Genomic DNA, 24,417 nt, shown 5'->3' with positions numbered 1-24,417 from the left:
ATGTATGTTTATTATATTTTTGCTGGTAATATTTTTCAACGTGTGCCAGTTGATCTGAATTCCACTGACCCAATCGAAAAAAAATGATGACTTGGAGATTCTCAACAACGACGGACTTGAGAATTTGGCAGGGTACATCTGCCACAAACTCGGTAAAGACAACCCCGAAATTTGTGCCAATTCCGAAAATTGTTCGTCCCATACTTGGGTGGATCACCTTTCTGAAGGAGGACTCTCAAACCCAACAGATATGTTGATGGAGCATATGAGAGCCTTGCAAGCAATATTTGACGACGTCAATGGTAATGATTTGCATATATGTACAAATTACGTCCAGAAACACATAGATTTAAGTGATTTTGTAAATTGTAGCTCGAAAATAAAAGAATTATTTTTCAGAGCTAGAATGTATTTTAGGATTCGTTCCTTAAATAAAAACATAATTGAACATATGTTTAGTAAAAAAAGAAAATGAAATAAAACAACAAATTGATACTTAGTTACAAAATACATAACAAACACAGCAAAGATTGCCTCTTTTTAAATAATACAATGAAAATTCAATAAATGAATATGTAGGTAAATGTTCACTATAAAATATTCACTTATATTCATATCTCTTATTAATATTCACTAATATATGGATGTTAAATTTGATGATATTCATGATTTTGTATGCCTGCAATACAAAATTGCTACTTATTGCAAAGAAAAACAACCAACTGAAAATCAGCTGATTGTAAGTTGTTCAACCGTGACGTAGCTGCGCAGAACGAACAAAATTTGAACTCGTCATTGCGCAATCTTGTTTCTATCATTCTTGTTCTGTCTACAAATGCGTCTCGCTTCCCTCTTCAACTCTCGGTATCTATCCCATCCCGCACGTGTAGTGGTCGATCGTAACGTTGCGAGTACCAGCTGTTTGTGTTTTGCACTTTCCAAAAACCAATGGTTTCGGTTGCAGCTGTACGTAAGGAGTTTTAAATGCCGTCCCACAGTTCCCTTATACCGAGTTGTTGACGAGTGCTCTCAGAGATCAGGAGTGCAAGCCGAGTAGGGAATCGTTCGGCTGTCTGTTGTGATTGCAGCTTCTCGACGTCGAACCTTCCTTGTGTTTGTTGGCGAGCGTTTTTTGCTGCACAGAGGCGGGTACGAATCTTGGCTGCAACAAGATACCGGTCCGAGTCGATGTTAGGACCTCGGAGCGCACGCACATCTAAAACTGGAGACGTGTCTTCCGTCTATCACAACATGATCGATCTGGTTGCTAGTTTTTCGATCCGGAGACAGCCAGGTAGCTTGATGAATCTTTTTATGCTGGAATCTAGTACCACAGATAACCATATTTCGGGCCCCGGCGAAGTCGATCAGCCTCAACCCATTTGGGGATGTTTCGTCGTGGAGGCTGAATGTACCGACCGTAGTGCCAAAGATATCTTCTTTGCCCACCCTGGCGTTAAAGTCGACAAGCACGATTTTGACATCGTGGCGGGGGCATCTCTCATAAGTGCGTTCCAAGCACTCATAAAAGGCATCTTTGGTCACATAGTCCTTCTCTTCCGTCGGGGCGTTGGCGCAAATCAGCGATATGTTGAAGAACCTCTCTTTGATGCGGATTGTGGCTAGACGTTCATTCACCGGAGTGCATGATAGTACTCGGCGACGGAGTCTCTCTCCCACCACGAATCCAACACCAAACTTGCGCTCCTTTATATGGCCACTGTAGTAAAAGTCACAAGGACCTACTCTTCTCTGTCCTTGTCCCGTCCATCGCATTTCTTGGAGGGCGGTGATGTCAGCCTTTATATTTGCGAGGACATCAACCAGCTGGGCAGCGGCTCCTTCCCAATTAAGGGTCCGGACATTCCAGGTGCATGCCCTCAAATCGTAGTCATTATTTCGTTTGCCATGGTCGTCATCAAAAGGGGGGTCTCTCATCCGAGGCTGCTTTTCCTTTTTCATTGGTACTGATTCTTACGTGGCGGGTTCCAAACCCAGCACACAACCCTATGTAGGGGATGTTTCGCCTTCTCACATTAGCTCGCCTTCGAACAGATGTTCTTAGGCTACCCAGAGGATACTTGGTCAAAGACCGGAAGTAGTGAGCTGCTTGAGCCATGTGTAAAAGAATCGTTTCTGGCCACTCCCAAGTGAATGGCGATCAGAGAACTTTCCTCACTTGCGTGAACTTCTACACACGACTCCATCCTCTAACCGCTATCATATTTTGAAAAATATGGACCAACGATTCCACCAGCCCACAAACCGTGGCTGTTTCTGGATGAAATGGCAGTTCTTTAATCTCTCCAGGACGCTCTTCGTACCAAATACGCCAAATTTGCTTGTTTACATACCCATAGAGCCAAAAATGCGCCTCATCGCTGAACAAAATGAGCCAAATCGTTCCATACGTTAGTCCGAGTTACAGTAAATGGCGCTGAATCGACTCTCCAAGGTCTTCGTGTACAGGGTGTTAAGATAGTTACACATAGTCGAAAATTTACTCAACGTTCACTATGATCGATTTTAAGACTCATATAATCCACTCATTAGTAGCAATTTCAGGGTGAGAGAGAGAGAGTGTGTTAAATTCTTCTACACCTAAACACTAAAGAGAACAGTTCAGCAAAAAGAGAGAAAACAATTTATACTGAAAAGCAGTAGTGACATCTGCGATTGGTGGTTATAGGTAAAGTTTTTGTCCACGAAATGAACTAATAGCGTTATCACCGCATTGTAAGTTCGTTGTCCTTGTGGAATTCTTGACACGATTCTTCTGTACGCTTTTAAGCGGAGGGTATTATGCATGGATCGTGGGCTTACATTTCCAATATAAAAATCAGAAAAAGAAAATATGTTTGCTTTAAAATAATGGGTTGTCAAAAAAGTCTTGCGGTATTTTTATTGAATTTTTTTTTTTTATTGAAATTGAAATGAATTTTTGATGGCTCATGCCCAGCTCTTGACCGATGCTACGGCTGCTACTATGCCGGTCTCTTTCGACCAATTCAGCGACTTTATCGCAATTTTCGACGACAGGCCTTCCGGAGCGTGGCGCATCTTCGACCACCTCTACACCAAAACGAAAACGTTGAAACCATCATTGTGCGGGAGAAATGGAAACTGTATCGGATCCATAAACTGCACAAATTTTATTGGCGGCTTGAGATGCATTTTTGCCTTTATTGTAGTAGTAAAATACGCCGTATTTTCTCTTTATTTTGCTCCATGTTTGCGACGCTATAACTCTCGAACGACTTTAAAGAAACGACAATCAATCAAACACGTGTTAGCGCGTGAAATGAGCTTTCCAAAAAAAAAAAAAAAATAAATAAAACTAGAACTACGCGCTTTTAGCGCCAACTAGCGAAAATACCGCAAGACTTTTTTGACAACCTATTATAAAAGGGCGGTGCTTCAAACGCATATTAACGTGGTTAGAATATGTGTGGGTCTTTACGTTTACCAAACCATATTAAATAATATAGAAACTGATACAGGTTAAATACATATCTTTGAAAATTTAGGTAATTAATTTCAGCGACTTTATAAAAACATCTATGATCCCTGACATTCTTATACATATTTCCACGTATTGTTGAAAGAACAACAAACTTCCTAGTATAGCAAAAAGTAGTAAGATTTGTGTGCAAAATTTAATGGGACTTCTTTTTTAAATAATTTCGCTCATCGTAAAAATCGCCGAATGCACTTTAAGTCATTCAGAAAGACAAGCTTAACACTAATGATTATTTTGATGTGATATTTGCACAGATGTCACTGAGAGTCATACCAAGATAGAAAAGAAAAATATTTCGACGAAGTAGTCCAGTCAAAAGTCCCCATCGATCCCGCTTGTGCGTTGTTTTTTATGTTTTATTAGGTCAAAGGTCACAAATTTGAGTTTTTTGCGTATATTGTCCAAAATATCCTCAAATGTGTGCTCTCGATCCCACACAACACGATGTAACAGGAGTGCTCCATCAATGATGTAGGCAGCATTTGCGCTTTCGATATCAATGCGAGTTTATATTCGTATTTTCTATGTTTAAAATAGCCGTAATTCGAGAACAGTGCACCGTAGAAGAAAAAGTGTTGGGATATTTTTGTATACAATTTGTAGACAATTTCACGATCTAAAAATTTTGTTTGAACCATTTTTCGGTAGCTCTCATTGTTTCAGAGATATACGCATAAAACGCAAATTTGTGACTTTTGATCTCGAATAAAAAAACAACGCCCAAGCGGGATCGATGGGGACTTTTTACCTGTCATTTGTAATGACGGATCCAAGGCATACACAAAAATTCAGCTTGTTGAGAGATAATGCAAACTGGAATGTCTATTTTGACTGGACTAAAGGGTTTTCAGGCGAAAAATAAAGTAAAAGGGCTTACTGTTTTTTTTTCCAAAGTACTATTAAAGCTACTATACGCTTTATTTACAAACTATCATCCTCGATTCACTTGAAATAAACATTTTTTATCTATAATGTTGAACACTTTTACGAAACAACGCTATAATGAAATGGTTCTGATGTATGTACTATATATATGTACATGCTTATATACATATAATGACATCAACAACAAGGGGATATCGCTTTTTATTCAAATTCTGCCAACTCGCTCTTCAAGAATTGCACAAATATCTTCGTTTCAATATCAATGGCAATTTCTAAGAACTTCTTCCTACATATCCACACACCTATCTATCTATTTATGTATGTATGTACATAGTTATACCTATATAAGTTTATGCGCACAACTACACCCCAACTCACCATTCTGGTCCTTTCCATTCAAATTGATTAAAAGTGGTCTCACAAATTGTTGCCATTTGTCACACATGCGCAAGTTCATTCAGCCTCAATTGAACTTGTGTAGGCAGAGGACGCAATTCGACATTTCAATTGGTTTGGAATGTAGTATATGAGTGTATTAATGAGTATATAAACACATACATACGTATACACGGTATAATATTCAATGGTTTGTGAAGGATTTAATCAAATACTTTCTTCTTCTTTATTGACGTAGACACCGTTTACGCGGTTATAGCCGAGTTTACAACAGCGCGCCAGTCGTTCTTTCTTCTAGCTGTTTGTCGCCAATTGGAGATTTCAAATGTAATCAGGTCCTTCTCCACCTGGACTTTCTAACGGTGTGGAGGTGTTCCTCTTCCTCCGCTACCCACGGCGCTTACTGTGTCGAATACCCTCAGGAGTGGAGTGTTTTCATCCATTTATCCAGGGTAGCTACTGTCTCTTAATTCGCCTGAACTATGTCAATGTCGTCGCATATCTCGTACAGCTCATCGTTCCATCGAATGCGATATTCGCCGTGGCCAATGCGCAAAGGACCATAAATCTTTCGCAGAACCTGTCTCTCGAAAACTCGCAACGTCGACTCATCAGTTGTTGTCATCGTCCAAGCCTCTGCACCATATAGCATGACGGGAATAATGAGTGAATTATAGACTTTTGTTCGTCGAGAGAGGACTTTACTTCTCAATTGCCTACTCAGTCCGAAGTACCGCTGGGCAAGAGTTATTCTTGGTTGGATTTCGAAGCCGACGAAGTTGTTGGTGTTAATGCTGGTTCCAAGATAGACAAAGTTATCTACGACTTCGAAGTTATGTCTGTCAATAGTGACGTGGTACTGGTATTGTTCAATAATAATGTGTGTAGCAATGTCTTTCAGTTACCTCAATTTCAAACTTCGATTTCGAAAGCTTACTTCAAAATGCGGAGAAATTACTTATTTCTTATGCGTTATTATACCTCAAAATTGGTTTGGTCAAACATCCAAAAATAGCTGTTTTTGCCTTATACTTTATTATATACATATATATGTATGTATATATATTCGTTTGCTGCACGTATTATGAAAATTGACAATTATCCTTACAATTGTCTGCTCTTCACCTCTTTTCCTTTCAAGAAATATCTTTCCTTTTAGTGACAGACGGCTACAACCCACACACGTATTATCTAAATCGATTTCTGGGTAATAAATTGAGCTGTCTACTCAGACAGCAACCATTCATTCACACAAAATGAGTCACACATCCACTTACATGTACGGAAGGATGATAGGATCAATCGTTTTATGTTTGATTTCTTGAATCAATGGTATTAATGCTTAACTAAATGGAAAGTAATTTTAAAATCTGAGGTTAGTACATGTTTCTATAAAACACTTCGGGTTTTTCTACATCTAGTATAGCTTTCAAAAATTTAATCTTAAAGCCGTAGATTCTTAGTCTGACGTTTGAGATCCCATAAAGCTCTGTGACCGGACAAACTTTTAGCTTTATTTTTAGGGGTGGTCAAGGTGGTACGAATAGTGTCCGCAGTTTTACGAACGATAATCTCTAATACTCGAATATAATTTAAGAGGCCTAACTTTAAGATATTTGCCTGCTAAAAAAATCTCGCAGTCAGCCTATGTGATGATTGTAACAAAGGCTTTTTATGATGAGGTTGGAAGCTTCCTTTCACTCTCTGATCGCTAGCCTTGTGGCTCAGTGATTATATCAATAATTTACAAATGTTATTACGGCAAAAACTAAAATTGTCATTAAATTGGATTAAATCGTCGGGTTATCTCGGAGTATTCTTATGACATATATGTACATATATGAAGTGCAAGTCTTATGTGTTCATTTATATAAATATCTGAAAGTTACGCTGGTAAGAAGAAAGTGAAAACGAGCACTTATTTTTGTTTCAGCGATAATTTGCAACCACATGATGGAAACTGTTTAAACATAGAATTAATACATACATTTTGAATACACTTTCAACAATCAATCAAATTATTTTTACATTTTTGCCTAAAAACATTTCACAATCACTCTCTTACCAACCGCATTAATAAAAAAGTTTAAATCGTTTCCAAAATTAGACATTAATTAACCCACATCCACCCATATCCCTAAACTCATATTTTTGAGTGTAGGCATATGGCTGTGTGCACACGGTATTAGACGAAAATTAAATTCAATGAGGCATTCGCTGATTTATTGTTAATGCCGGTATGTTCGCAATTGACGGCACAGCTTGTAATTGAACACAAATCCATGCCGCGAACGCACATCACTCAAAAGGACATTGCCGTTAGGCTTGTATTCAAAGTTAAATACTCCATTTGAGCATTACCAGGCCACATTTGGTTTAATAAACTCATTTGCCATGCGCCGGCAGTTATTTCACTTCAGTTTTTACAACATAATTGAATGCATTTGTGTTTGTAAATATCTATGTATGTTCATGTGGGAAAGCAACGGTTTTATGTATTTAAAAGAGAATACAAGAGTATGTGTCTTAATGAGGTTGAAACCCAACGAGAAAACCTATAAATTGGAATTTTTTGAAAATTTATTTGTATAAATGACACAAACACAAGGTATTTGAGAATGTAATTCAGCTCTGAGCAAAATAATATATAATATAGAAAACCTTTCTCGCTAGTTCTGTCTTTGTCCACTACATATTTTTTTCATCCGCATCTAAGCAGATATTCAGTAGATATACTGGAAGACTTCAAACTGTTATATGTTTTTAACCAAATGACAGAACGAGTAACTTGCAAGAATCAGTCATACACTGACCGAGATTTTAAAGTGCTTCACATACCCTTACCAATCATAGAGCATAATCTCTCGTATGTTATGTATTTGTATATGGGGCTCGGTCAAATTTTTTCCCGATTTTATCCACTACACTGTTATTCGTAAAACACGTTAGAGATAAAGATACCTGTAAGTTCGAAAACCCTTATTTTAGGTATATGGGATGTAAGCGGAGTATTGATGCGACTCAACCCATTTTAGACACACAGACATGTTTTTGGCAGGAAAGAATTATCCCTAAATTTCAGTTATATATGTCGTCCAAAACATTCCGTACCTAATTGCTAGATTTTGATTGTGTTATATGCGGAGTAGGCGTGGTTGCACTCCAATTTCGCCCCTTTTCGATATGAATGTGTAAGAAGAATGTCAAGTACCAAGTTTGGTTAAAATCGGTCGACCTAATCCTCCGGCACATCTGGTGAATACGGTGATAAATCGATGGTACTCGACATTCGCTTTCGGCTTTTTGAAAAAAAAAAAATCAACCTTATGGGGACGAGTCTAGCAAGAACTCGTTTCATAAACAAAAGAAAAGGTAAAAAGCTGAAAAGGTCGGATACGGAAGCAAAGCAAATGGTTCTGGTAACGAACGAGGGCAAGACGAAATATCTCCTGTTATAGAACGAACAGTCGTCGCACTCGCGACTTGGTTCTAACGTCAGTGTTGACAGTAATAACTTCGAAGATGTAGATAATTTCGTCTATCTTGGAACCATTATTAACACCTACAACAATGCCAGCCAGAAATCTAACGCAGAATAACTCTTGCCAACAGGTGCTACTGCGGAGTGAGTAAGCAATTAAGACGTAAAGTCATCTCTTGCTGAACAAAAACCAAATCTATAAGTCACCCATTATTCCCGTCCTGCAATATGGTGCGGAAGCATGAACGATGACAACATCTGATGATTCGACGTTACGAGTTTTCGATAGAAAGGTTCTGCGGAAATTTATGGTCCTTTGCGCATTGGCAACGGCAAGTATCGCATTCGATGGAACGATGAACTGTACGAGTTATTTGACGACACTGACATAGTGCAGCGAATTAAGAGACTGCGACTGCGCTGGTTAGGTCATATCGTCCATATGGATGAAAACACTCCAACTCTGAAAGTATTCGACGCAGTACCCGCCGGGAGAAGCAGAAGAAGAGGAAGACCTCCACTCCGTTAGAAAGATCGGGTGGAAAAGGACCTGGCTGCACTTGGTGTCTCGAATTGGCGCCAAATTGCCAAAAGAGGAAACGTTTGGCGCCGTTGTGTAACTCGGCTATAACCGCGTAAGCGGTGTCTACGCCATTAAAAAATAAGAAGAATTACGGACAGTCATCCCAACTTAACGAAATACATTTGTTTGAAATATCATTTACCCGCAGAATTTAATTCATATTTCCGGTTGCTTTTCTGTAACAATGTATATGACATTAACTCGACCGAAGAGCTAAATTTAATATATTGAGTTGATGTGCAAAACGTCAATCAGAGAATCGTAATTCATTATATTAAGGAAAAGAAGTTTAGACCAAGACCTATTTAAAAATTGTATCTAAAACTATTTCGATCGAAACTATTTTGTTCGTAGATCATATGACTGAAAACTAGATACTAGAATTTTGGAAACAAATTTTTGATGTAAAATCCGGTTGGTTCATAAGCTGGTTCTGAAGACAACTCTTATGTCAGTTGTGTATTCATTTAGGCCACACAATCTCATAGAAAATTTTCAGTTTCTTCTCCACCTAATCCGTGCCGCATATAATTTCCTTCCGGGAGAGGTAAACATGAGTAAGTTTGTTTGTGTGTGTATAATGGCTTACGGTGTGTTTCCTACTGGCAGTGTAAAGTCTTATCTATCATCTTGTCGTCTGACACATTTGTTCTCCTGTCAAGAGCAGCCCGGTCACACAAATTTCCACAAAATGTCTGCAACATTCGCATAGCGATAATTTTATAGCTATATACATATGTACTATATGTATGTAGATTTGTATTTAAATGTTTTTATGTTGCCTTTCGGGTTCATTGTTTTCATTAGTTAAACTTATTGTGCTTGCCTCAGTGCTGCTGCGGTTCTTATACATAAATGCTCTGTTGCCAATATGCATACATATGTGGCATGTAAAATAATGTATACGTAGTGTGAGTGTATATAACACAGATAATTTATCGAATTATTTTCTTACAATGGATTTCGCATTTAAGATGTTGGCGCTTTGTTTGTGTTTATTTCATTAAATAATCTGTGCATTGAACCGGAAACACAAATTTTGTTGTTGGTGTTTAGGTTGAGCTTTTTCCTTTGTGTTTCCTTAATTTTATTTGCATAAAATTTGTGATTATTTCCAAATCGGGTTCTCTTGATATATGCGATATTTTCCCTAAAAATAATTAAATGGAATATAAATTAACCAACTCACTTAATGGGCAAAGTTTTTAAAAACTTTTTATCCTTTAAAACCTAACTTTTTCACTTTCAAGTGAAATCTGTTAGTAAAAATCTTCAATCATAAGACATTACGATACATTCTACTCTCAGCTGTTAATGGCAGGGCTTCGAATACATCTCGTGGCCTTGCTCTTACTAAAATAACTACAGGTTCCTTAATTAGGTTTCCAATTCCAACGAACTTAAAAGGTAATAATATCAATCTCAGTATTTTCAGACCTTTTCGGCGATTTACTTAAGATATAGTATCAATATATACACTAGTAATATAGGTCCATACCAGTATATGCTTACTAAAATAGTTTTCGCATATAGTCCGGTTCACTTGAATAATTTACAAAAGCAAATGCTGACTGCAACAACAATATTTGATCTACAAAGAAATGCTTCGCAGATTATTTAAAAGAAAAAATTTCTAGAATCAGTTTTTAGGCTCGCGTCCGAAGCCAGTGGAAATAGCACTCGCAAGCTTCTGTGATAGTGCTTAGGTTCCGTAATAGTAAATTGATAAGAGACTCCCTTGTAAAAGAGGTTATTTCGTTGCGTCAACTTCTTCTCTGAGTCTCTATATTGCACTATACCCGCTTTTTTGACACTTCTCTTCTGTAAGGTTTGCCATTTCTTCTTGGAAAGATATACGATCCAACAACGAGTCGAAATAATTAAAATTTACTACCGAAGGCAGTGACTTTAAGAGCGGGTTTTTCAATAAAAGCGCTACAAAAGTTAAAAAAAAAACAAAAACAGTTTGGGATATCAATGAAATTATTCATTCCTGTGAAAGTACATTCGTATATACTCCATGAGTCACCATTGCATCCCGAAAAAATACTGTTTGGTGCGATTTATGAGCCGACGGCTTTATTGGGCCGCACTTCTTCCGTTAAAAACCTCTTTATTTCAATTATGATCATTTACACCAAATTAAAAAATTAGCATTATTTTGTATACCAGATGTCCAATGTACCAGTATGCTAATATTAAATGTGCAGTTATCCCAAAACCATTGTATAAACTAGTGATTTGTTCCATATTATAGTAATTAACATTCTTTCGAAAACATCGAGATATGTATGAGGACATTTAATAATACGAGTATATTACTTCAAATTATCTATACTCAATTCCGTATAATTTCACTTTCTAATTAACTGATATTTTTAGAGAGATTGCATCTTCAAACTCTTGATTAAGGCCACTTTATCATAATAATACAAACAATATTTTGCAAAGATCTCGTCGATGACAAGACGAGTTGAATTCTGATTGGCTGTCTGTCTGTCTGGCCTTGTAAGCAATAACTTTTGTTCACCTAAAGGTTGTTAGTGTTCTACAATCCACAATCATTAGATGAACAAAGCTAGTATACTCTGTTGCAACATGTTGTAAATGTATAATTAGAAAGCCCAGAATTGGGTCAAGACGAATTTTATTTTTTGAGTATATTATTAGACTCCAGAGTTCCATTGGATGGAAAATAATAAGTATTACATACTACTAAAGTGAATGTTGGTATATCTTTCCAAAAGATTATTGGTATTATTATGATAAAGTCGTCATCGACGAGATCTGATTGGCTGTCTGGCTGTACAAGCAATAACTTGGGTAAAAATTCACACATCTTAATGAAACTTGGTATACGTGTTCCTTGGGAAAAATTTTATGACAAGTTCATAAGTGGCCTACTCGTAGATGAGCGTAATCGGACTACTACTACGCCCACAAAACGCTATTAATCGAAAACCTATAAAATGCCATAACTAAGCACTGAATTAAGATATATACCTATTATTTGGTACAGATGATTAAAGTAGCAAGGGACACATGTGGGGTGAAACTTTTGAAAAAATGGAAGTGACCAGTTCTCTAATATATCTAAGGTACATACCTCTAAGCCTTAAAGCTACAATAACCAAATTCGCTCGAGACAAATGCTATAAGAAATCCCACCGATAGTGTGAAAATGGATGTAGTCATATGATAACACCGCCTACTCCCCATATAACGGCTTTATAGGAGTCAGTGTTAAATTTGAACGATATGCAATTAGGTGAAAACCCACATCTCGGAGTCTAAGGAAAGCAATATTACTTAAATTCGGCGAAATCAGAACACAAATACGCCTGCTTCTTATAAAAAATTAAATACTCTTTTAGTGATATTCTCACACGTAGGGTTAAGGAGACTCTCATACGAGGCAAAAATATAAAAATTTTATATACGCCAGCGCATGTAAACATTACGGGTAATGAAAATGCCGATCAATTAGCAAAACAGACTCTCATCCTACTTTTTTATTAAATAACTACACCGAAAAAGATATTAAAAGGTGCCTCGCAAACTTCATCAAAAAACAACGTGTCTCTAATTATGAAAACAAAATTAATGCTCATTATAAAACTATGCACCAGTTATCTCAACAGCATGGCAGTAAATCGAATTTTAAAACAAAACACCAGCAACTTGTTTTGATGAGACTTAAACTCGGCCACACAAAATTAACTCACGGATATTTACTTTCAAAAGATTCACCACCACTTTGCATGAACTGCAATGATACCCTGACCATGCAACATCTAATAAACTGCTACAATGACACATCGCAAAATGTTGATTTGCATAGCGCTATAGCCACACTGGACTACGTAAATATAAGAAAACATCTACCTGCTATATTATTAAAATTAATTTAAAATTGTAATGTTTATATAAGTAAATTAATATGTACTAAATGGGACGAAGGCCTAAGCAGCCAGTTCCTTTTTTTTTTCTAGTATGTTTGTAAATTGATTTACAAGTCATATTATAATAAATAAATAAATAAATACTCTTTGCACAAATAGTGCCTTTGTGGTAAGCCATCCTAAATCTAAAACTTATAAAAATCGAAACAAAACTATGCACCGAAAATGGAGACCCTGTATAAGCCTATTGCTAACTTTTTACTACAAATATTGGTTAGCCTGTGAGAAATATTATTGCGATTCGGAAAGAGTTGCTTTCAGATAATAATATGTCAAAAATGGATTGAATCGGATCAATAATTTCCTTAGCCCACGTATATTTAATAGTAAGATTTTCGAACTTTCAGTTGACTTCATACCAAAATATGTGCGTTATCTTAATAAAATTGAGAAAGCGTGTTTTTTTAATAACGGTGCACCTTTGTGTTTAGAATGAATAAAGTCTAATTTACAAATCTTATGTACCTGAAGTTATTACCCGGCTTTCAGTTACACCAGAGCTTACCCCTTCCTTATTTGTATTTCAATGCATATACTCAAAGAAGGCAGACATAATCCTGTTTTGCTGATTATTATGCGTAATTTCCTGTGCAGGAACTCAACACGTTCGGCGGCCGGCCAAGGTCATTCGATTATGTAAGAGTTATTCAACATGAAGCATCGATGGCGATATTATGTAAGCAAATAACTACAGCATTTTCTGAGAATATAATTCGGAATGCGAATACAATTTCACAACTGCAATTAAACTAAAGGATGGAGTCATGTGTAGAAGTTCACGCAAGTGAGGAAAGTTCTCTGATCGCCATTCACTTGGGAGTGGCCAGAAACGACTCTTTTACACATGGCTCAAGCAGCTCACGACTTCCGGTCTTTGACCAAGTATCCTCTGGGTAGCCTAAGAACATCCGTTTGAAGGCGAGCTAAAGTGAGAAGGCGAAACATCCCCTACATAGGGTTGTGTGCTGGGTTTGGGACCCGCCACGTAAAAAAACACTCCAATGAAAAAGAAAAAGCAGCCTCGGATGAGAGACCCCCCTTTTGATGACGACCATGGCAAACGAAATAAGGACTACGATTTGAGGGCATGCACCTGGAATGTCCGGACCCTTAATTGGGAAGGTGCCGCTGCCCAGCTGGTTGACGTCCTCGCAAATATAAAGGCTGACATCACCGCCCTCCAAGAAATGCGATGGACGGGACAAGGACAGAGAAGAGTAGGTCCTTGTGACTTTTACTACAGTGGCCATATAAAGGAGCGCAAGTTTGGTGTTGGATTCGTGGTGGGAGAGAGACTCCCTCGCCGAGTACTATCATTCACTCCGGTGAGTGAACGTCTAACCACAATCCGCATCAAAGCGAGGTTCTTCAACATATCGCTGATTTGCGCATACGCCCCGACGGAATAGAAGGACGATGTGACCAAATATGCCTTTTATGAGTGCTTGGAGCGCACTTATGAGGGCTGCCCACGCCACGATGTCAAAATCGTGCTTGGCGACTTTAACGCCAGGGTGGGCAAAGAAGATATCTTTGGCACTACGGTCGGTAAATTCAGCCTCCACGAGGAAACATCCCCAAATGGGTTGAGGCTGATCGACTTCGCCGGGGCCCGAAATATGGTTATCTGTAGTACTAGATTCCAGCATAAAAAGATTCATCAAGCTACCTGGCTGTCTCCGGATCGAAAAACTACCAACCAGATCGATCATGTTGTGATAGACGGAAGACACGTCTCCAGTGTTTTATATGTGCGTACGCTCCGAGGTTCTAACATCGACTCGGACCACTATCTTGTTGCAGCTAAGATTCGCACCCGCCTATGTGCAGCAATAAACGCACGCCAACAAACACAAGGAAGGTTCGACGTCGAGAAACTGCAATCATAACAGACAGCCGAACGATTTTCTACTCAGCTTGCACTCCTGCTCTCTGAGAGCACTCGTCAACAACTCGGTATAAGGGAACTGTGGGACGGCATTTCAAACTCCGTACGTACAGCTGCAACCGAAACCACTAGTTTTCGGAAAGTGCAAAAGAACAGCTGGTACGACGAGGAGTGCCGTGACGCAGCGGAGAGAAAACAGACTGCCTACCTCGCAACGTTACGATCGACCACAACACATGCGGGAAGAAAGAGGTTGAAATCGACCACAACACATGCGGGATTGGGATAGATACCGAGAGTTGAAGCATACTTAGATTATTGGGAACACTTCTCCAGCTGAATGGCAGTGAACGCACAACACCAGGAGAAGGAGAACCCGATTCCCCAATAGATGACGATGAAGCAGACGTTCCATTACGCGACCATGAAGAATTTCGAATAGCAATTGCCCGCCTGAAGGACAACAAAGCGGCAGGGGCCGACGGATTGCCGGCCGAGCTATTCAAACACGGCGGCGAAGTATGCCCAACGATTGGAATTTAAGTGTGCTATGCCCAATCCATAAAAAAGGAGACCCCACAATCTGTGCCAACTACCGTGAGATAGTCATAACTTTGAAGTTGTAGATAATTTCGTCTATCTTGGAACCAGCGTAAACACCACCAACAATGTCAGCCTAGAAATCCAACGCAGGATTGCTCTTGCCAACAGGTGCTACTTCGGACTGAGTAGACAATTGAGAAGCAAAGTCTCTCTCCACATACAAAAACCAAACTGTATAAGTCACTCATAATTCCCGTCCTGCCTCTGCACCATATAGCATAGAAAAGTTCTCCGAAAGATTTATGGTCCTTTGCGCGTTGGCCACGGCGAATATCGCATTCGATGAAACGATGAGCTGTACGAGATATACGACGACGTCGACATAGTTCAGCGAATTGAAAGACACAGTACCCGCGGGGGGAAGCAGAGGAAGAGGAAGACCTCCACACTGTTGGAAGGAGCAAGTGGAGAAGGACCTGGCTTCGCTTGAAATATTCATTATCATCTGTCTCTCCATCGACGCCTCAGTTTCAGAAATTTCGATCTGAAATTTTGCCAGAAGCTTTTCTCTACAAGAAGAAGCTCATTTCTCGGATCCACCAATATCGGCAATTTTTCAAATTTTTGTATGGATAGATTTTCTAACCTCGAGGTTAACGTTTTTCCATTCTTCTGAAATTTGTATGTGAGTACGATTCTAGGACTACAACCTTTCTTCTTACTTAATTACTCTTACTTGTTTTCGTGCTTGGTTGCTCTGGCTAATATTCACGAACGGTCAATATGAGTATTGTGAGGTAGATTTTCAACATTTTTTACCCCACACTATGTGTCCATCTTTAATTTTCCATTTTCACAAAATTATTCTGTTAATATTCGCTAAGGTTTTTGATAGCAGGTTATCAGATCCAAAGGAGTATTCGGCTGCTTCGCAATATATTGTGCTCCTTCATGTCGAATCTTGAATCAACTCGGATTGATTTATGGAACGGCTTGACACTTTTTGCGTCGAGATCTTAAATCGAAAGCGTACAAAATACAACTTGTGCAGGAACTGAAGCCTTTTTGAGCCAAATTTGTTGAGCTATGAGACTCATTTCTGGCTCAACGAGTTTGGGACAAAGAGCAGCCTGAAGAGATTCAAGAGCTGCCATTTTATCCAAAAAAAAAACAACGGTTTGGTGGGGTTTGTGGGTCAATGGAATCATAGGTCCGCATTCCTTCAAAATGTTGCCAATGAGAACGTAACCGTTAATGGCACCCGCTATCGCGCCATGAAAACCGACTAATTGAAGCTCTCGATCTCGGCGACATTTGGTTTGAACAAGAGGGCGCCTCTTCCCATACATTACACCCATCAATGGATTTATTAGGAGAACACTTCGATGGGCTGATAATATCTCATTTGTGCCGTTCGATTGCCCAACAAGATCGTGTGGTATCGCACCGTTAAGCTTTTTACTGTTGGGATACGTAAAGTCTAAACATAAATCTAAATAATTTTTGAGGTATCTTGTTTTAAAGTTTCTGTTTACTCAGTCTATTATATTGACTCATTCTGATTTATTTTTTTTAGCCACTTTTCGCAACTTCGAGATTAGAAGATAAAGAAAACGTGTTTAGTAAAAAGCGTGAGCTTCACTATTCCATATAAGATATAGGATGGTAATCCTTTCTGTATAAATTCAGAACATTGTGGAAGAGTTCTTCATATAAATTCAGTATGTTCAAAGTGTTAGTCTTTAATGAAAAATTAATTTGGTTTCAAGGCATTCTCGGAATCGAGTTCCCACAGCTAATCTTTTGAGGTTTTAATAAATCTCAATATTTGCTTGGAGACTCCATAAATTGTTATGTCGTTTGAGGTAGTACATACTTAGGAAAACATTGACATCTTATTGACGTATTGACTTCATCATCGAAATTGAATAAGCTTGAATAAACTAAACAACCCTCTTCTTAACAAATAGTGATACTTTTTACGTAGAATTTTACGAACAACATGCTTAACTTCAAATATAGTAACTCTATAATATTTTTGGAGACTTGTCAAAATTACAACTGTAAACCAGTCTGACAATAAGCAATCACATAAAGAAAAACTTGTACAGCAAAATAGTTTCAATATTTAATTTTCTCAACTTTTCTGCCGAAAAATTGCTTTAAAACCTAATTAATCCCACTTTGTATTCTAAAAAATTGTTGAGGCTAACTAAAAGCCCTTAGATTTAGTTGCAAAACAAAAGCTAATAAAACCGTATCAAAAACATTTCGGTGACAAAAATTATCGAAAATAAATTTATGAAATACAAAATCTAAAACTATAACAATCAGCCCTGTGACCTGAATTGTCTGACTAAATTACGCATACGTTCTTGAAAATTAGTGTCTGCCTCTTGTTATTTGTGTGAGAAACCTAACAAATGTAAAATAAGCATTAAAAATGTACGATGGACTCACCCGAACCGGTTAAGACGCATTATGTGCGTTGTTTGAAATGCAACAAAATTCTCGAGTGTTCACGCTACGACACCAACGCGTTACTCGAACACATTCGCACCGATCATCCCGAAATAGAAATCATTGAAAACGGTAAAAAGGATATGCCACGTAACGGTCAAAAGTCGATGCGCGAAGCAGCTGGCAACATCGTCGTGCCGCACGAGACGCTCGCCGATAAGGCACCTACCATGTTTGAACGCGGAGCCGCCAAAGGCTCGGATGAATATGACGACTTCAAGCCAGGTTCCACATCTTCGCGTGAGCGCATGCGCATACGCTCGCAACGCGGTAAGCATCGTAGCATTCGTTGTCAGCAGTAGCCATGAATCTAACTAAAGGTCTCTTTAAAATGCCAGTTGATAATACAGTCCAACGTGATATATCCGATTGTGATGTGCGCGCCGATCAGAGTAATGCCACAAGCCATGCCTATACACGTCGCTACACGGTGCATACGCCCTCTTCGCCGACATACAACGAGAAGCCCAGTCGCAGCCTCTATCGCACTTCGATTGAAAAGTGGCGCCCGGCCAACGGTACCATCTATTGTCCCAAATGCGGCGCCAATCGACGTCCGCTCATACGCACACAAACCGAACGCAGCTCGAACAATTCCTGCTGCGCCGCCTGCATACTCGGTTGTTGGCCCTTCTGCTTTTTGCCCTTTTTGCTACCCAACGACAATAAGGAGTATCTGCATTGTTCGAATTGCAAGACTTTCTTGGGCTTGTATGATCGCTCCAATAATTGTGTGAAGCCGAACCGGGAGTATTGCCAAACAGAGGAGACGGTCATAAAGGAGTCAGATTTGCGAACGTCGGGGGGCGATGACAAAGAGCGGCAAGGTTGCCTGTGTTAATGGCCGACATTTGTTTATGATAAATTCTGTATGAAATATTTTTTGTTATATTTTATACCCGAGCTTTTGTATGTGCTTTAAGCTTTTTCGTACACAATAACTTTGACTGGGAATATGTATTCGGTTTGTTTTGGATTGTGCCAGTACACGAACCCTATCGAAAGTTTTGTAGCTTTAAAGCTTTTGAAGCTTTTTTTTATAAATTTGAAACTTTGCCTTATACATGTGCGGGTGGTAGGTCTACATATATACTGGTGTGGTAGGTCTACATATACACTGTTTTTGTTAATCACGACTGGCTTTTGAATAAAGAAATAACTTATATTATCAATCCAAATTTAATATAGAATATTTTATCGGCATGGCTAGTTTCAGTTCGTAATAATCTGATCTGATAATGATAAAGTCTAAGTTCAAAAGGCTTCATTTAGTTAATGCGTCTATCAACTTTAGTCCCCCAACAGAGGTAAGATAAAATTGTATATTTCGTCATCATTTGATCTTACAAACCAAACATTTTATACTTCGAGCCAGAGAGTGCTCAAGCAAAGTTAAAAGACCTGTATAAGTAAAAAACAACAATATCAAAGATTTGGTCCAGATCAGCCTAGAGAGCTCAGGGAAAATCTGAGGCCCTGGTATTATTAAAAATACGGGCAAGAAAAACTAGCAGACAAAACGAAAGAGGAGGTTAAGGCAAGCAACAATGAAATTAACGAAAGCACAAACATTGTGGAAGCAGCTAGATTTTTTGGCAAAGATTTGAAACGAGCGTTTACACCAATTGCAGAAAGAGAAGACTTAAGGTTGCATTTTAATCCCTGGGAGAGTCCTCACTTTGGAGGAATTAAAGAGGTTGATTATGTTGTCATAGATGCAAGATTGGACCTTGATTCCACTGAGAAGAAACGGATAAGGTGTCCGCCAGCAAAGCACGTACAACAATGACTGAAGTTAATTAAGGACGAAAGCAGTGAACAGAAGAATACTGAAATAGAAAAAAAGAAGCGTAAAATCAAAGGAACACCGTGGTCCGTTGAGAAAGAAAAACAACCGACATGAAACCTTTGTAACGAATATGAGCAAATAATTACGAGTAAAATATGACTAATACAACATAGGAAGGCACATAGTCAGCGAGAACGTCACTTAGCTAACTAACATGACACGATCACAAGCTGCGTTCACCTTTCTAGCAGTTAGTTTTATCGCCTGAGAGTATGTTCAAAAATGAACATGTGCATTTGTATCAAAGGACCCCTGTTTGTCGGATTATAGCAATATATTTAGTTATTTATTATTCTATGCAAGAAGAAAATTAAATAACATAAGAATGAAATGTTTTTGACTATATGATGTGTCTATCAATGTTAATTCCCCACTAAAGGTAAGATTTTGTCATCAAACAAATAACAATCACAACAAATTCAACCATTGGTCCATTTAAAGTACGCGTGTAAATTGTGACAAGTTTGTCAGGTGATTTTTACCAAGAAAAACAAATTTAACACCGAGTTTGCTAGTACGGAATAAATGAAAATGTTGTAGAAGTATTTTGGGGAGTGTACCTTATCATGAACATAAGTGTTTGAGGGGCACAAAGCATTCAATGAAGATTATGAAGACATCAAAAACTTGGCTAAAGCAAGGCACACAATGTCTGTACATAAATGACGATAATGATTGACGATAAGTCATAAGTTTAAAGAGGGTTTCAAATTCGTCATGTTACCACCAGAAAGATAGCAGAGGATCTCAAAATCTCTTATGGATCGACTCAACATGTTTTGGTTAATGTTTTGGGTATAAAGTGTGTAAACTCGTACCAGGAGACGAGTCGTAGAATTATATCAATTATTTATAAATTAATATTTATGACCACAAAAATAAAATTATTATTAAGCGAACAATTCGAGGTGATTAATGTGAAAATTCCATAGAAATCTGATTTTCTAAGGCGTTTTCAATTAAGCTATGTCGAGGACACACAGCATGTTGGATTCCTTAACAGAAAGGCTCAAAAAATTCATTTATGCTTTCTAATAAATAATTTTTGCATTAATAACTTGAAAAAAAAATTTAAAATTTTGTGTAGGAATTGTCAAAGAAATCTACGAAATATTAAAAATTTAAAAAATGTTTGTTTCTAATTATATTAACAAAGAAAAGCTGCAATTTTTGAGATATAACAAAGCTCTGCCTTTCTCTAAAGAATTACTTCTTTTTCCCAAACACTTTGCATTAAAATATATACATATACATACATTGATATCATTATTATTCTCCCTACGTTTTATTTTTATAATTCAATAAAATAAATATAATATATAAATAAATATAAAATGATTTATTATAGAAATGGATTTAATTCTTCCATTGTTCTCCTTTTATCGCTCAACCAGCTCCAGTCGCAAATCCCTGTTTTGAATATCACTTCGCCTCCGCTTGCTCCACCACTGTTGCTTCCTGAGTTTTGGCTGCTTCCTTCTCTGCCTTTACTGCAGCACGCTTCGCTTTAACTTCTACACGCTTTTTTTGCACTTCAGCCGCACAATCCTTCGGTGGCTTCTTTAGTGACATGCTGTCGTTGGCCGCCATTTTCCGTGCGCTGCGCGATAAGCAACGTTCGCTGCAATTGATCGGCACAAAACGGCCAATGTAGCAGCCACATTTGCTGCAATAATGATTGATGTCGGTGCGGCGTTGCCAATTTTTACTGGAAATAGATGTGGATAATAAGATTCTTTTGACTTGTAGCAAAAAAATTGTGAAAAATTATTGATTTCAAAACTTCTAAATATATAGTTTTTATAAAATTTTATAGAAAATTAAAAAAAGAAATAAAATAAAAAAAACTTATTTAACAAAGATTGGCTTAAAAAATTTTAAATTGCTATATTTCTCAACAATATTTAAAAAATATTTGTAAACAAAAATCTTTATAAAATTATCACTTAGAGAAAATAACAAAAAAAAAATATTTTATGAAAAGTTTAATGTGTATTTTTTTTATTACTTTTATCGAAAAATTGAAAACAAAGTAACACATGTATTACAAGGTGCGTTCCAAAGTAAACGCGCCCTGACGTCTAGCGCCCCCTGGTGGCGCCACCTATATGTCGACTGATGCGTTTGAATCTGCTATCTTTATCCATTGTCCAGTAAGAATTTCATGACATTTCATCTATTGGAAGTGAAGTTATTGCGTTTTAAATATGTTTGTGTTATCGGTGCGAAAATGAGCTTCGAACAAAGAGCCAAAATTAAATTTTGTTTTGAAATTGGTAAAACTTTTACCGAAACGTTTCAATTGATGAACACAAGTTTATGGCGATGATTGCCTATCCCGTAGCAGAGTGCACGAGTGGTTTCAACGTTTTCAAGGCGGTCGTGAGGACATAAATGACGATCAACATGTGGGCCAATCAAAATCCGTGATCACCGAAAATTCCATCGAAACTGTGCGTGAATTCATCAAAAATAAGCCGAAATCATCATTGAAATTCATGGAAATGGAATTGAACATCTCCAAAACATCGATTTATCGCATTTAATTGATTGACGACCTAAAATTGCTCAGAATCCATCATCGATCATCGATCATCGATCGACGCTTGTGACCGATTATTTGACCAAAAATCACATTGTAACCATTAACCGTTCCCCGTATTCACCTGATATAGCACCGTGCGATTTCTTCCTTTTCGGAAAAATGCATTTGCCCATGAAAGAAAAGCGTTATGCAGACGTAGAGACCATTCAAAAGGTTTGAACCGTCATACTGGCGGCCAACGAGCTAAAACACTCGTTCGACATTTGAACATATTGAAGCAGAAGTAGACTATTTTTAGTAAAATAAATTGATTTTTCCGAAAAAACTATTTGTTCTGTTTTTTCTTTAAGTCCTGTTTACTTTGGAACGCACTTTGTATTCACAGATTGTCTTATGAGATGTTTAAATTACTGAATTTTTGAACATTATATAAAAAATATTATTAAAAAATTATTATTTATAAAAAAATAAGAAAAAAATTTGTGAAAAATTTAACATTAATTAATAAAAAAATAGTTATTTAAAGATTTATTTTTTTTCAAATTTCACATACGCGATATTCATGCACTGTTTTATAATTATAATTAATAATATTTTATAAAAAATTTTAATTGTAAAACTTAATTAATGAGATTTATTTATCTCGAATCAGAAAATTATGTTTTTAATTTTTCCAGAACTAAAATATTTTAAAGTAAACTATTTACCACAACTTCGTAGCGCTGAGAAATCGTTGCAGACAAGTAATGGCCTCCAAACGTACGATACTTAACGCTTCAGCTTCGCAGGCGGGACAATTCACGATCACCGGTTGTTGTTCGAGGAAACCAATATCCATTAGTTCGACTCCCTTGATTATGGGCTCTTCTTTGACAATCACTTTTACACATTCCTTTTTGTCAATAGTCATTTTGTGTTGTGTTTACTTTAAGTATATTTAGATATGTATAATTATAAACAAATAACACTTCCCGATCACTTCAATAACCAAAGAATTATTTTACTTCTTGGCAGTTGCAGTTTGTATCTCACCAGCGCTTAACTTACACTAAATTGGAAATATAATGTTGCGTATACTTGCAGAAAGTAAATGTTGTGCTGATCGCACCCACATAAAAAATACTCTCGCGATTTCGCTCAAAAGAAATTTCAGCAATGTCTCTCTTTTTTAATGAATTTGTTTTTCACCTGCTCTTTGACTCTCTGGTTATTAGCCGGGAATGTTGATTTTCATTTGGTTTGCGTAATTAATCTCACAGATTGTGTGCTCTCGTTTTCTCATTTTTCTCCGGAAAATTTTAGCAAGAATATTAATTCATGCAATTACTTATGTGAGTATGTATTTTAATATTATTGTTTTGTAGTAAACTCACAGATCCGTGATTTGCATACTGAGATTTTTGCTTTTTATTTTGATCAATAGAAATTTTTCTTTATCACAAATATATTCGTATCGATAAGTTTTTCATCTCCGCTGCAGATTCTTCCCATTCTTTCATATAGCAAGTCCTATATTTTAAGCAGTGTTTCCTTAATTTCTGGATTCATAAGAAATATGTTTTAATCAGTTATCGTTAGATCAACTTAAATTGTCCTACTTATGCCTCAAAAGATCTTTTAGGATTCATTTTTTTAACTAAAATTCAGATATAATATTTTATATCAGTAGGTAGGTAGGTAGTAAATTTTTATCCCAATTCGCGATATCTTTTCTAAATATTGACTTTAGTATTCCTCAGAAAACTCATTTCCAATTTACGGGTATCACATTAAACCATGCCACTGATCCTCGCGGATGTATGACAAACACAGGTCTTGCTATTTTTCCTGAAAATTGTTGTAAATATAATCTCTTCATCATTATTTTCGCTAATCTTCGAAATGATGATCGTGACTTTTATTTAACATACCTTATATCATATATTGTCGCATTCGCGACTTGGCTCCCACGTCACTGTTGACAGTCATAACTTCAATGTCGTAGATATTTTCTTCTATCATGGAACCATCATTAACACCAACAATAACATCAGCCTAGAAATCCAACGCTGAATAACTCCTGCCAACAGATACTACTTCGGACTGAGTAGGCTGTTGGGAAGTAAAGTACTCTTTCGACGATAAAAAACCAAATTGTATAAGTCACTCATCATTCCCGCCCTACTATATGGTGCAGAGGCATGGATAATGACCCCATCTGATGAGTCAGCTTTAAGAGTTTTCGAGAGAAAGGTTCTGCGGAAGA

At 37.4% G+C, this 24,417-nt stretch overlaps 2 protein-coding genes across 3 annotated transcripts; one reads left to right on the top strand and one right to left on the bottom strand.

The window, feature by feature from the left end:
• Window positions 1–17,394: 17,394 nt before the first annotated feature.
• Window positions 17,395–18,694, top strand: LOC126754588 (uncharacterized). Of its 2 annotated transcripts, none has more exons than XM_050466695.1 (2): window positions 17,395–18,048; window positions 18,117–18,694. In XM_050466695.1, exons 1-2 carry the CDS (start codon window positions 17,709–17,711, stop codon window positions 18,617–18,619), a joined length of 843 nt encoding a protein of 280 aa, XP_050322652.1. In that variant the 5' UTR covers window positions 17,395–17,708; the 3' UTR covers window positions 18,620–18,694. The 2 variants fall into 2 exon arrangements, with proteins under 2 accessions (XP_050322652.1, XP_050322650.1); XM_050466693.1 differs by having other exon boundaries at window positions 18,099–18,694.
• A 2,186-nt stretch (window positions 18,695–20,880) lies between these two features.
• On the bottom strand, window positions 20,881–23,230 carry LOC126754638 (uncharacterized). Its single transcript, XM_050466756.1, has 2 exons — window positions 22,880–23,230; window positions 20,881–21,335 (listed from the first exon to the last, which is right to left on the bottom strand). The coding sequence occupies exons 1-2, from the start codon at window positions 23,080–23,082 to the stop codon at window positions 21,050–21,052; spliced, it is 489 nt and encodes a 162-aa protein (XP_050322713.1). The 5' UTR covers window positions 23,083–23,230; the 3' UTR covers window positions 20,881–21,049.
• Between the last annotated feature and the right edge of the window lie 1,187 nt (window positions 23,231–24,417).

Source organism: Bactrocera neohumeralis, chromosome 4 (genome assembly GCF_024586455.1).
Source record: "Bactrocera neohumeralis isolate Rockhampton chromosome 4, APGP_CSIRO_Bneo_wtdbg2-racon-allhic-juicebox.fasta_v2, whole genome shotgun sequence".
Classification (NCBI taxonomy): domain Eukaryota; kingdom Metazoa; phylum Arthropoda; class Insecta; order Diptera; family Tephritidae; genus Bactrocera; species Bactrocera neohumeralis.
Note: the sequence above shows the minus strand (reverse complement) of the source record. Positions and strands in the feature narration are given on the sequence as shown.

Excerpts from the sequence above, each read along its gene's own strand:
- LOC126754588 (XM_050466693.1), top strand. The coding sequence starts at position 17,709 with ATGGACTCACCCGAACCGGTTAAGACGCATTATGTGCGTTGTTTGAAA. Across the intron at positions 18,049-18,098 it reads GCGCATACGCTCGCAACGCG|GTCTCTTTAAAATGCCAGTT; the intron begins GTAAGCATCGTA and ends ATCTAACTAAAG.
- LOC126754638 (XM_050466756.1), bottom strand. The coding sequence starts at position 23,082 with ATGACTATTGACAAAAAGGAATGTGTAAAAGTGATTGTCAAAGAAGAG. Across the intron at positions 21,336-22,879 it reads CTCAGCGCTACGAAGTTGTG|TAAAAATTGGCAACGCCGCA; the intron begins GTAAATAGTTTA and ends ATCTATTTCCAG.